The sequence below is a fragment of the Moschus berezovskii genome, chromosome X (assembly GCF_049115385.1).
Source record: "Moschus berezovskii isolate FMDL1 chromosome X, NW_MosBer_1.0, whole genome shotgun sequence".
Lineage (NCBI taxonomy): Eukaryota > Metazoa > Chordata > Mammalia > Artiodactyla > Moschidae > Moschus > Moschus berezovskii.
Genome location: NC_142488.1, coordinates 41,906,799 through 41,921,602, shown reverse-complemented (window position 1 = coordinate 41,921,602; position 14,804 = coordinate 41,906,799). Strand labels below are relative to the sequence as shown.

The following is a 14,804-nucleotide window of genomic DNA, read 5'->3' as shown; positions in this document are numbered from 1 at the left end:
TCTTGATGAGGGTGAAAGAGGAGAGTGAAAAGTTTGGCTTGAAGCTCAACATTCAGAAAACGAAGATCATGGCATCTGGTCCCATCACTTCATGAGAAATAGATGGGGAAACAGTGGAAACAGTGTCAGACTTTATTTTTTTGGGCTCCAAAATCACTGCAGATGCTGATTGCAGCCAGGAAATTAAAAGACGCTTACTCCTTGGAAGGAAAGTTATGACCAACCTTGACAGTATATTAAAAAGCAGAGACATTACTTTGCCAACCAAGGTCCATCTAGTCAAGGCTATGGTTTTTCCCGTGGTCATGTATGGATCTGAGAGTTGGACTGTGAAGAAAGCTGATCGCTGAAGAATTGATGCTTTTGAACTGTGGTGTTGGAGAAGACTCTTGAGAGTCCCTTGGACTGCAAGGAGATCCAACCAGTCCATTCTAAAGGAGATCAATCCTGGGTGTTCATTGGAAGGACTGATGCTAAAGCTGAAACTCCAATACTTTGGCCACCTCATGTGACGAGTTGACTCACTGGAAAAGAGTCTGATGCTAGGAGTGATTGGGGGTGGGAGGAGACGGGGACAACAGAGAATGAGATGGCTGGATGGCATCACCGACTTGATGGACATGAGTTTGAGTGAACTCCGGGAGTTGATGATGGACAGGGAGGCCTGGCGTGCTGTGATTCATGGGGTCACAAAGAGTTGGACACAACTGAACAACTGAACTGAACTGATACATATATCCCCTGTGTCTTGGACCTCCCTCCGACCTGCATCCCCCTTCGCACTCCTCTAAGTCACCACGGAGCACCCAGCAGCACTTCCTTCGTAGCACTTATCATCTTTTAATATACCATGTGATTTTCTTCTTTATGTTTTTAGCCTCTGTTTTGTTTATTTTGTTTCTGTCTATTGCAGTGTAAGCTCCCAGGAGAGCAGAGGTTTTTATCCGTTGTCACTCAGTACTGTGCCCCCAGAGCCTGGAACAGGTGCTTAGGAGGTAGTCAAGAAATATTTGTTGACCTATGTAATTTTAAATTTTCTTTTTTAAAAAAAATTATTTTGATTAGAGGATAATTATTTACAAAAATGTGATGGTTTTTGCCATACATCGACATGAATCGACCATAGGTATACATGTGTCCCCTCCATCCTAAATCCCCCTCCCAGCTCCCTCCCCACCCCATCCCTCTAGGTTGTCACCAGAGCACCAGCTTTGGGTGCCCTGCTTCATGCATCAAACTTGCAACTAGTTATCTATTTTACATATGGTAATATATATGTTTCAATGCCATTCTCTCAAATCATCCCACCCTCTCCTTTTCTGAGTCCAAAAGTCTGTTCTTTATGTCTGTGTCTTGTTTCACAACGAAGAAAAAAAAAGGAAAAAGAAGTATTTGTGAGCTAATGAACTGGCATGGAAGTCATCTGAGGAGGGGGGTGGACTGGTCTTTGCCTGGAGAGTCACAGAAAAGATCTGGCAGGTTATTGAACCCATCATTAGCTTCCACCTGGTTTGTAAGAATCTCAAGTGGTTCCTGGATCTAAATATCTTCCAGAGACCTTCTTGAGCAGCGGCTCACAGAGCAGAGATCTAAGTAAGTGTTTGAGCTCTAAATGCACAAACCTGAGGTTAAATTCTGTTCTACTTGCATGCAAGCTGTGTGACCTTTGAACATATTACTCAACCTCTGTGTGCTTCAGAACACATCTGTAAAGTGAAACATACAATTAGCAATTTACTCACTGGATTGTTGTGAGAATTAATATAAGTAAAACCATTAACCTAGTGTCTGGCAAATGGTATTCAATAACAATAATTAAAGGCTTGAAAAGTTTCATGATCAAGAGCATTGACTTTTGAATGTCTGAATTTCAATCCTGTTGCCACTTAGTAGTTGTGAGACCTTAATAATTGTTTTACCTTTCTCTGTCTCAGCTTCTCCATCTGAAAGGGTGGCTGTGAAGATTAATGAAGTAATACATGCAAAGTATACAGAACAAGGCCCGAATGGGGTAAACATTCACTGTTAGCTGTTGCTGTTAATGTTATTATAATTCCTGCAGAACTTTGCCTAATGTCTCAGCCACTACCATAACCACCTTCCCTATTTCTCCCTACATGGACAATTCTGTTGCAGGAAGAAGGACCCTTCAAGGGTCCAAGAGTGAGCTCCTGTCTAACACTTGGAAATGGGTTGCCCGAGGAGATACATGTGCTGACAAAGTGAGAGACTTTGTTGGGAAGGGGTGCCCAGGAGGAGAGCAGGAGGTTAAGGGAACCCAGGAGAACTGCTCTGTTATGTAGATCGCAGTCTCAGGTTTTATGGTGATGATGTTAGCTTTCTGGGTTGTCTCTAACCAGTCACCTTGCTTGGTTTGACTCAAGGTCCTTTCTGGTGGTGTGCATCTCTCAGCCAAGATGGAATCCAGCATGAGGATTTCTGGGAGGTTACTCATCTCCTCCCTCTTTCAGCACCTCCCAAATTCTCCTGGTTATTTTTTGGAGGTAGCATTCTATTCCTTATCAAGACCTCCTGTTGTGAGAAAGTCAGGCTGGCCTGGCCAAGGCAAGTGGTTTTGGTCAACAGTTACCTAACCACTCCAGGCCTTTCCTGTACTGAGTGTCATCGTTGTCGGCACCTCCCTCCAGCTTCACCCATGTGATGATGCAATCAGAATACAGTGTTGTCACCAGGCTCCAAGCACTTAGAAATGAGAACACATTAACAAAGGAAGAAAGCCATTTGCCTAAGTAGAGCTTCCTGCCCTCCTCCCCCATGGGGTAGATTCCTTTTCTTCCAAACTGGAAATATAGATCAAAAGTTAAGCTCAGTCTTCCTCCTGTTTTGTCTGTGACTTGACTGGAGTCCTTGCCAAGAGCTGTAAAAATGATTGCGTTCTAGAGGGGCCAGGTGGCTGGCTCTGGTTCCCAGCAGTGAGGAAGGCAAGATTTCCATGAACAGCAGAGGAGACATTGAGAAGGAATCGGTTTTGAATCTGTTGTTTGGTCTTTTAAAAGTCACCCTGTATCCCTTCTCCTGTGGTTGTGTTCCAGCCCTTCTCAGACTTTTTTCATTCTTGAAGATTACTGAGAACTGAAAGTAGCTTGGCCTCACCTGTTCTTACTTCAGAGACTGGGGTCAGCTTGGGAAGTTCAGTCCATTCACTCAGTCGTGTCCAGCTCTTTGTGACCCCATGGACTGCAGCACGCCAGGCCTCCCTGTCCACCACCAACTCCTGGAGCTTGCTCAAACTCATGTCCATCGAGTCAGTGATGCCATCCAACCATCTCATCCTCTGTCTTCCCCTCTCCTCCTGCCTTCAATCTTTTCCAGCATCAGGGTCTTTTCCAATGAGTCAGTTCTTTGCATCAATGTGGGAAATAAGAGGGCAAAAGGGCTTCCCAGATGGGACCGAATTCAGGTGGGTGGTCTTTGCCTCCAGAGAACGAGGGTCAGGAGAAGGGCGAGAACACCTGGAACATCAGGATTGTTGCTGTCCTTAGTGATGTGTGTGCCTGCCAAGCCAGCCCATCTCATTACAGGCTGAGAAGGCAGATTTCAGGTGTTTTCAATGGGCTTGTATGGCTCAAAGGCTACAAAATAAGGCCATGAGATAATCAAGTTGGTTGCTGGTTGTCTGCAAGTTTCCTTTAAAATGTCACACATCAATTTCCATGCTAGGTTTTCTGATTCTAGGAATTTACTCAAAGGAGATTAGTTGATAAACATGGATTTATGGGTAAGAAGTGGTTGTATAAATGACAGGGCATGCCTCACGATCCTAGAACTGTCAGCACCATCCATTTAGTGAGTGCATCCTATTTGCTATGTATCATTTGGGTTAATTCTTACAATACCCCTGTGAGATGGATACCATTATTCCAAATCTAAGGATAGGAGTACATAAATGTTGAGCAACTTGCCTGTAGTCACACAGCTATCAAGTTTCAGAGCCTGTTTTGAATCCATTCTTTGGTCTTTTAAATCCACCCTGCATCCCTTCTCCTGTGCTTCTGTTTCAGCCCTTCTCAGACTTTAACATTCTTGAAAATTACTGAGAACTTCAAGTAGCTTTGGCTCAAGTGACTCCATCTGTTTGTATTTTCCATATTAGTAATCAAAACTGAGAGTTTTTAACAATATTTATTAATTCATGTAAAGTGAAAGTGAAAGTTGCTCAGTCGTGTCCAACTATTTGCAGCCCCATGGACTGCAGCACACCAGGCTTCCCTGTCCATCACCAACTCCCAGAGCTTGTTTAAACTCATGTCTATCGAGTCGTTGATGCCATCCAACCATCTCGTCCTCTGTCGTCCCCTTCTCCTCCTGCCTTCAATCTTTCCCAGCATCAGGGTCTTTTCTAATGTGTCAGTTCTTCGCATCAGGTGGCCTAAGTATTGGAGTTTCAGCTTTAGCATCAGTCCCTCCAATGAATATTCAGGACTGATTTTCTTTAGGATGGACTGGTTGGATCTCCTTGCAGTCCAAGGGACTCTCAAGAGTCTTCTCCAACACCACAGTTCAAAAGCATCAATTCTTCAGTGCTCAGCTTTCTTTATAGTCCAACTCTCACATCCATACATAACTACTGAAAAGACCATAGCTTTGACTAGACTATATATAGTCCATTTGACTAGACCATATATAGTCCACTAGACTATACAGTCCATGGAATTCTCCAGGCCAGAATACTAGAGTGGGTAACCTTTCCCTTTTCCAGGGGATCTTCCCAACCCAGGGATTGAACCCAGGTCTCCCGCATTGCAGGTGGATTCTTTACCAGCTAAGCCACCAGGGAAGCCCAATTCACCTAAAGTAACAATAATACCCCTATGACAAGTTAAAATAGTTTTATGGAAAAATATATGTTTTCTAAAGCAAACACATGAGTGAGTGGCATTGATTTTCATTTTTGTGTATCTTTCCCATCTGGCTGAAGAGGAAATAGCTGGATTCTCCTATCTGCGTTTGGCATTCATTCTGTTGTGATATGTTGCTTTGTCCCTGAGCTGGAGACTTACTCTGATGTCTTCCCATGATTTCCTCAGATGAGACAGGCCTCCCTGGACAGTATTCTAAATAGTAATAATCACTGGAATGTTTCTACAAAAGCCAAATCTGAGGCACAAAACTCTCGCAGTATCTTTGGTCATGTCAAATAAATTTAGATCTTTCCCTACTTCCCCTACTTATTCCCTGAAGCTTGAAACTTGAGTTTTTACGGCTCTAATAATAGTTATTTCCTGGGTTTATTGTAAGATTTCTGTAATCTTATAGAACAATACAGTTGGCTCTCCATGTTTACAGATTCAGCCAACCACAGATCGTGTATTATATTTATGATCGTGGTTGGTTGAATCCGTGGATATAGAACTCACGGATACAGAGGCCCAGCCCCGGGACTTGAGAATCCATGGATTTGGATGTCTGCTGTGGGTCTTGAAAACAGTACCCTGAAGACACCGAAGGATGTAATCACTTCTATAAACTTAGCTAAGGTGCTTCTTGGTTGGATGTAAGACACCAAGGACTGTCAGTAAATGAGCACATAAAAAGGGTGAAGTGTTTTATTCTTTATCACGGTGTACTGTGTACATTGTTTGGTTTCCATTTACTCACACAGAGCTGTTTGTGGTGGCCACTTCTCACTTTGGTTTGGGCTTTAGAGTTCTGAACACACCTCCTGTCTACGAGCATTCCTGATTTAGGAGGGCTTTGACAGCTGATCTCTGACCCCATCGCGTTGCTGGAATGATTGCTGTTGGTGCGGCCCCCACTGTGTTTAGGACCCATTTGAATGCCTGGCCTTCAGTGGGGGTGACCTCTCAACTGGGCTGCTAAGCTGGCATCTATCAAGTGCAGTCTTGGAAGACCCCTGCCCACCTCCATCATATCCTTTCCATATGATGTGTGCTTTACAAAGGTGCTATCCTTGAGAAAGGAGGGAGGGATGGTGGAGAGGCACCCATCTCACAAAGGGTCGAAGGTTAACCAGAAAGGAGAAATAGGTCACTGTTGTTGGATGCGGTTCTCTGTGCAGGTCATGGTAACTCTGCACTCACCCAAAAGCTGTTCTTTACCTTTTCCTGGGCCAAACCACATGCATCAGATGGAAGTTACCAGTTTCTGAAGCCATTGCTCGTATGTTCCCAGGAGCTGCCATGGCTGTTGGTGCAGACCTTGGCAGTGACAGAGCAGACACCAATTAGCCAAATCTGCTGGGCTTACATGCTTCTTCAAGTCATCTGCTGGTGATTTCTGGCAGAACCAAAGTGTTTGTGAAAACAAGCACACACAAAGCGCTGAATAACCTGTTTGTCTGACTATTAATTTCTTCCCCTCCATTCTTGGTCCTGGAGCATGGAACAACAGACTTGTTCCAGATAGGAAAAGGAGTACATCAAGGCTGTAATTGTCACCCTGCTTATTGAACTTGTATGCAGAGTACATCATGAGAAATGCTGGGCTGGAGGAAGCACAACATTCAGAAAACATTCAGAACATTAGAACATTCCATGTTCTGAAAACATCAGAACATTAAACCTCAACATTCAGAAAACAAAGATCATGGCATCTGGTCCCATCACTTCATGGCAAATAGATGGAGAAACTGTGGGAACAGTGGCAGACTTTATTTTCTTGGGCTCCAATATCACTACAGATGGTGACTGCAACCATGAAATAAAAAGACAGTTGCTCCTTGGAAGAAAAGTGATGACCAACCTAGACAGCATGTTAAAAAGCAGAGACATTACTTTGCCAACAAAGGTCCATCTAGTCAAGGCTATTGCTTTTCCGGTGGTCATGTATGGATGTGAGAGTTGGACTATAAAGAAAGCTGAGCACCGAAGAATTGATGCTTTTGAACTGTGGTGTTGGAGAAGACTCTTGAGAGTCCCTTGAACTGCAAGGAGATCCAGCCAGTCAATCCTAAAGGAGAGCAGTCCTGAATGTTCATTGGAAGGACTGATGTTGAAGCTGAAACTCCAATACTTTGGCCACTTGATGTGAAGAACTGACTCATTTGAAAAGACACTGATGCTGGGAAAGATTGAAGGCAGGAGGAGAAGGGGACGACAGAGGATGAGATGGCTGGATGACATCACCGACACAGTGGACATGGGTTTGGTTGGACTCTGGGAGTTGGTGATGGACAGGGAAGCCTTGCATGCTGCAGTCCATGAGGTCGCAAAGAATGAGACACGACTGAGCGATTGGACTGAATTGAACTGATTCTTGGTCCTAGAGGTTTTTGCAGCAAAAATGGGCTGTTCTTCCCATTTAAGGGGTGATTATTCAACCTGCTTGTGGTTTTATCTCTTTCTGATCTCCTTTACCTATGGGCAGAAGGCCCAAAGAGTCCAGGGAGAGGTCTTCGAGTGCCAGCCTTCGGTGTATTCTGTCTTTGTGCGGTAGCCTGACCTATTTCTTTACTGTGGGAGTTCTATCTCTTACCTCCTTTTATAAGTACATCTCTGGTGTATGGTGGGAAGGGGGACAAGGATTGACGGTGGGGAGCTGCAGGGGCCAGGGGAGGGAACTTAAAAGCAAAGAAGTTAATAATAGCATAAGGAACCTGCTATAAACCAAATGTTTGTGCCCTCCCTCAAATTCATATATTGAAATCCTAACCCACAGTGAGATAGTATTAGAAGATGGAGCCTTTGGGAGGTGATTAGGTCATAAGGGCAGAGTCCTCATGAATGAGATCAGTGCCCTTATAAAGAGACCTAGAGAGCTCCCTTGTTTCTTCTACTATGTGATGATACAGCAGGAAGATGGTCATCTGTGAACCAGGAAGTTGGTCCTCACCAGACACCACATCTACCAGCGTCTTGACTTTGAACTTCCCAACCTTCAGAACTTTGAGAAATAAGTTTCTGTTATTCATAAACACCCAGTGTATTGTTTTTGTTGTTGTTGTTGTTAGAGCAGCCCAAAGGGACTAAGAGCAAAGATTTTTCTTAGACTTTAGGGCATTATGTGTCAAATAAGTAAGTTCAAGGTCACACACCTGAGATGATATCCAACATTTATTGTAAACTTACTGTGAGCCAGAAACCTATGCCCATAGGTCCTAGACATGCAAAAATAATAATTACAGCAGTGTGATTCATGGGGTCGCGGAGAGTCGGTCACGACTGAGCGACTGAACTGAACTGAACTGAACCGAACCGCTGCAGGAATAACAGCAACACTGTTGAGAGCTGACAATATGTCAGTTGTCAGAGTAACTCACATGAGTCATCTCACTTCATCTTTCCAGTATATCCATGAGGTAGTGACTGTCATCCCATTTTACACATGGATAAACTGAGGACAGAGAGCTTAAGCAGCTGAACACAGCTAGTGAGTGGCAGAGACATGACTTGATCATAAGATTGGCTCCAGAGTGTGTGATCTTGTAGCTTAGAGTCCAGTGGGTAACAGAGTGGTAAAATGACACTGGTGCAGTGGAGTTAGTGGCAGGAGAGCTCTGGGACATGGAGAAAGCCCCCTAACCCAGTTGTTTATGGTAATCTGGACTTATTTCCTGGAGGAAGATGATGGGGCCAAGAGCTGTCGAGTTGGAAAGATTGATATATGGGGCCTAATGAGATGAAGCAACTTACTTGTTCCATGTCAGTCCGCTTTGGAGAGGCAGTGCTGGGGTGGGACCCGCATCCCCTTTGCAACGAATGATCCTATGGATCCAAGTTTTCAGAAATGTACAGTGGTAATGTACAGTATTAGCATTAGGGAAACCTAGTTGAAGGTATAAGGACACTTTCTGTACTGTCTCTGCAATTTCTCCATAAGCCTAATATTCTAAAATCAAAAGGGTACTTAAAGCATAAAAGTCAACCAAGTGTTGATCAGGCTGTGGAGCAAGTAGAACTCTTGTACATTTCTGGTGAGAATGTAAAGCAGTAGAATCACTTTGGGAAACTATTAAACTTGAAAAGTTCAATGAACAGCTATCATGCAGCTCAGCTGTTCCGCTCCTAGGCATTTATTCAAGAGAAAAAAAATACGTGTGTGTGTGTGACAAAAAGACCTGTACAAGGATGTTCATAATAGCTTTATTCACAATGAATCAAAACTGGAAATAATCATCAAAGGAGGAATGGATAAACAAACCATGGTGCATCCATACAGTGAAACACTGCAATCAAAAGGGACCACTGCAGCATGGATGAGCCTCAAGAACACCATGTCGAGCAAAAGAAGCCAGATAAATGTGGAATCATACATACTGCATGATACTATTTGTAAAAAATAAAAATTCTAGAACAGGCAAAATCCATCTATAGTGACAAAGAACTTATCAGTGGTTGTCTGGGGGCAGAAAGGGAGTAGGAATTGACTGGGAAGGGGTAGGAGAGAACTTTCTGGGGTGATGGAAATGTTTTATATCTTGATTGTGATAATGGTTACACAGGTACATACAGTGTGTCAAAAACTTCCCAATGGTGCATATAAAGTAGTTTCATTGTATGTGAATTATACCTTGTGAAAGTGTTACTCAGTCATGTCCCACTCTTTGTGAGCCCCTGGACTGTATCCTCTGTCCATGGAATTCACCAGACAAGAATACTGAAGTGGGTAGCCATTCCCTTTTCCAGGGGATCTTCCCAACCCTGGGATGGAACCCGGGTCTCATGAACTGCAGACAGATTCTTTGCCGGCTGAAATGTGTAGTAGTTAATTTTATGTGTCAACTTGGCTAGGCCACAATACCCAGATATTTGATCAAACACTCTTCTAGATGCTTCTGTGCAGGTATTTTTTTCGATGAGATTATCATTTAAATTAGACTTTGAATAAAGCAGATTCCCCTCCATAATGTGCGTGGACCTCATCCAATCAGTTAAAGGCCTTAACAGAAAAACACTGAGGTTCCCCAAGGAAGAGGGAATTCTGCTAACAGATGGTCTTCAGACTTGAACTGCAACTCTTCCCTGAGTTTCCAGCCAGTCAGCCTGCCCTGTAGATTATGGAGATGCCAGGGCTCTACAATTGCCTGAGCCAATTCCTTAAATTAAATTAATCTCTCTCTCATCACTCCCATGCACACACACATACACACATTCAATTGGCTTTGTTTTTCTGGAGAATCTTGACTAATAGAAGAAGAAAAGTAAGACTATATGATAACTCTTCCCTGAGAACCTAAGGACCTTGTTGGAGAAAGAGAAATATGACTATAGAGTTTGTAATTAAAATTATTTCTATGAGCACAAAATCAGTATGAGATGAAACTTTGCTGAATGACTGAGATTATTGTGAGATTTGGGTTGATTTTGGACCTTGAGTTACTCCAATTTGGTTGCAAGATGATGCCAGAATACACAGCCTGACTCAGGTTTTCAAATAAACCAAAAGTGATTAATGGTAGTTTTCTTCCAGCATTAACAAGTTTCCCAGAGATGACTTACATGCTGCCATATTAGTAATCTTTGCAGAAATATTAATATATGCCTTTTATCTCTGTGTTGAGGTATCCCTGCTCTCTTGGAAGCACCAGATAGTGTAAACACGTCACAAAGAGATCCTTGAAGTCATCTGTTATTGTGTGTGTGGCTGTACTCTGCTTGCTGGATCTTAGTTCCCCAACCAGGGATTGAACCTGGGACCATGACAGTGAAAGTTAGGAGTCCTAACTGGATGACCAGGGAACTCCCTAAGTTGTCTCTTCTTTTTGCTTTGACCTTGATCTTTGGGAACTCCTGTGTTGACCTAGTGTATTTATTCCTGGGGAAAACTTGCAGGGCCCTCTTTTGTGACTCTCCCTAGAGATACTTGCATTCCTGCGATTGGTTTTCCGTCCCCTTCTAACTTGCGTAATATTTATGGTTTTCATTTTCTGACCCTTTACCATGCAGGGATATCCTGGCTCTGAGATATTTGTAAGTACCATTGGCAAATGAGATTAGGTAACCTCACTTCTGTACTGGCATTTATATTTTACATGGTAAGAGTTCCAGTTTCAGAAAGAAGCTTCTCTATTGTGTTGGGTGTGGCACCAAATTTATTTAGTAACAGAGAATTCTGCTGGAAATCTTTATGCTTAAAAGTTAAGTTCTGAGGACACAAGGAACTAAAACATTTGAGTATCTATCACAAACTGATAGGGGGCTTCCCAGGTGGTACTAGTGGTTAAGAATTTGCTTTCTAATGCAGGATATTTAGGAGACCTGGGTTCAATCCCTGGGTGGGGAAGATCCCCTGGAGGAGGAAATGGCAACCCACTTCAGTATTTTTGCCTGGAGATCCCATGGACAGAGGGGCCTGGCGGGCTACAGTCCATAGGGTTGCAAAGAGTCAGACACAACTGAAGCGACTTAGCATGCACATACTGATAACATGATTTTGCTTACAGCTATTTAACAGCTTAGCATATTTAACTACTCTTCCATCAAAGTAAATGTTTCCTTTGAAAAATATCTTGTATCTCACAGGGCAAATCCTACCCCTTCAGGGGCTCATTCCCATCTGTGTGGAATCCTATCGCCTACCTAGATCATAACAACCTCTGGAGGACAATGGATGACATGGGACGAGAGGTAAAACTTCCACAAGCTTCTTTGATGGCATTTGTATTCTTCATGATAAGTTTAGTCCTTGAAAGAAGGTGAAACATGTCACCAACGCCTAGCACATTGTGTAGCACAGTGACTCACAGTAAAGATTTGTGAGATGAATAAATGAACTTGTTTCTAACCCTTAAAAGAATAAGATGTCCAACAGGCTCCTATTTGCATACTACCAATGCGGGGGGTGGGGATTTTATATCATTCAGCCTTCCTGTGATAATGTTTCTAATTTAGAATATCTTCAGAAATAGCAAATAAGATTTCTGGATCTTTGAGTCATCACCATTCCCAAACCTGCATCTCCTAAGTAAACACACACAGAGTAAACACACCTGAAGGTCCAGTTTAAACATGATTTGGTGCAACTGACTGATCTTTGTTAAGGCATTGAATTTCTGAATTGTTCTCTCTAAATTCGTAACTTAGTAGTTATTTGGAAACCGCCTGATTATAGCATCACCTCCATTTATGGTAGAGGAAAGGTTAGCATAAATTAAATATGGATTGAGTGAATAGGAATAGGAAATGGATTGTGCAATAAAACCACTATTGAGGGAATTTGGAATTTTCTTTCTTTAAGTTAGAGTTTTTTAATACTATTGAAATGGTTATTTAAAATGGAAAATTGCATTTGTTTTTCCCCCTCTTAATCATCATCCGAATGTAGATTCCCAGTGATGCCCCTTGGAAGGCACCCCTTGCAGAACAGTGGGACCTGATGACAATGAAGGAGTTGCTGGACAAGATCTGCTGGACAGAGTAAGACTCGCCATTAGGCACAGGCATTGACTGTGACCCGCTTTCAGATGTATTTAGCAATTCCATTCAACAGCTCTGAGATAAAGAGCTGTTTTGTGTCTAAAACCACAGTTGGTCAAGTGGAGGGCTGAAAAATATTGGGATCATGTCCTAAAGGTGTCTATACATCAAATCTACTTCTTTGAAATAGTTTTGCATCACAAAGGTGATATTGCCCCATAAAGTTCTCAGGACAGTCTAGAATGTGCCATCTCTTTCATTTAGAACAGCTTAAAGGGAGACTTCCCTGGTGGTCCGGTAGTTAGGACTCTGTGCTTCCAGTGCAGGGGGCATGGTTTTAATCCCTGGTTGGGGGAAACTAAGATCCTACACAGCATGGCCAAAATAAATAAGTAAATAATTTTAAATAAATATGTTATGTGTTTTTTAAAAAAGGAACAGCTTAAAGATCTCATTTCTCAAGCTGTTGAAGTAAAGATAGTTTTGTACTCCTTGCTAAAGGTCAGGTATGGACATAGTGTATCAGGATATACATTTCAAACACCTATCGAATGGGGTGCAACTCCTTAAGGCTTTGAAGAGGAACTTCTAGAGAAGTTCTCTGGATCATTCACAAGTATCCAGGAAACATGGATGACTGGACTGACTACTCCCCATTAAGGAGAAGCATGTAGCATTGAAAGAAAGTGTGCATGAATCAAGTATTAAATTGCAGTTGGCAGAGTTGTAGAAGCTGTATAGATAGACAAGATGGAGAGGCCTCACTGATCTTGGACAGCAGGGAAAAGGGAAAGGATTGAATCTCAAGCATGTGGTGAATTTGTGGTAAGCAAAGTAAGAAAATGGAATTGCAATGAGGGTATTTGCCCATGCTAAACAGCATTAGTTGGGAATATGACTCTGCAGTTGATATCTTCATTCTCTAGGCATTGGGGAGGGAAGTTGGAGCTCTGGCAACTAAAAGTAGAAAAGATTTTAGGGATATCTGAATCTGAGATATGGAAATAATCAAAAGACAAAAAATGTACATATGTTTTCATATGTAAATTCAACTTTTAAAAATTTAGCTTAAAGGAGAGAAAAAAGGAGAGAGAAAGGTAGATTCAAAGCATTATTATTATTATTTTGGCCACGTGGCTTGCAGGATCTTAGTTCCCTGAAAAGGAATCAAACCCAGGCCCTTGAGAGTGGAAGCAGAGGCCTCACCACTGATCACCAGGGAATTTCCTCAAAGCATTATTTTTAAAAGGAAAAATCTAAAGGTCCTGTAATTGAAGATTGGTTAAATTAATTATGCTTTGCCTAAAAATTGGAATACCCTAAAATCTTTAACATTTAGTTGTAGAAGAATATTTAGTGGCTTGAAAAAATTGTATTATTAAATAAATAGAAAAGCAGGCTATAATCAAGTATGTACAATGTGATCTCATTTCTAAAAAGAAAACAGTATATGCACTGCAAACAATGAACATCCATCAGAACTTTTTTTAACATATATTACAATGCAAACATTTGTCCTAGTAATTAAAATTCTTCATCAAATACCATATTTCATGGTTGCAGACTATTCCATGAAAAGTGAATATTATAATGTGTTTATCTATTATCATTAGACATTTTACATTAAACAGTTACTTCCAGTTTTTAATCATTGCCATTATTATTATATAATCGTTTGTGATGAACATGTACTACTCTTATGTCTTCAGCCTTTGAAAGCAGTCAATTTTGAAAGAGTAAAACCCTTTTATTGTCATGAAATCATGCCTATTATTAATTACATCATTTTAACACATGTGATTTACCACATTTTTTGAGAATGTAGCTTGTGGTAATAAAATTGCAGTATTCAGTTTTAAATTTTACACATGAGATTTTCAAAATATAATGAGTATTTATTACCTGCATTTATTTTATAACTCCCATTATAAAAAGCTTTTAATAAATTCATGAGTTCTTCTCTCTCCAGAGAGCCTTAAAGCTCACTGAAGATAAGACTAATTATATTTCTTTGGTCTCATAGAGATCTGAGTTTTTCTGTCATAGTCCTTGGCCTTGTCCTCCCGTTAGTGAATATTTCAGTTTGTTGGCTGACAAAATACTGCGTTCTGAGATGTTAGGACTATATGAACACAAGCTAATCTTTACATTTTTCCTAAGCAAAATAACTATGATATCATTTCCTAGTTTCAAAGGAAGTAACCCTTGGGACTTCTCTGGTGGTCCAGTGCCTAAGACTCTGCTCTCCCAATGCAGGAGGCCCAGGTTTGATACCTGGTCAGGGAACTAGATCCCACATGCTGCAACTAAGACCCAGTGTAGCCAAATAAATATTTTAAAAATAAATAAAATAAAGGGAAGGGGACAACAGAGAGTGAGATGGTTGAATGGCATCACTGACTCAATGGAGATGAGTTTGGGTAAACTCTGGGAGTTGGTGATGGACAGGGAGGCCTGGTGTGCTGCAGT

General features: G+C 41.7%; 1 protein-coding gene across 1 annotated transcript in view; it reads left to right on the top strand.

Moving 5' to 3' along the window:
- MAOB (monoamine oxidase B) overlaps window positions 1-14,804 on the top strand; it is a 120,658-nt gene that overhangs the window by 73,919 nt on the left and 31,935 nt on the right. The window contains exons 4-5 of the mRNA XM_055393644.2: window positions 11,442-11,546; window positions 12,244-12,335. Of these exons, the coding sequence (XP_055249619.1) occupies window positions 11,442-11,546; window positions 12,244-12,335 (197 nt within the window). The remainder of the gene's footprint in view (window positions 1-11,441; window positions 11,547-12,243; window positions 12,336-14,804) is intronic.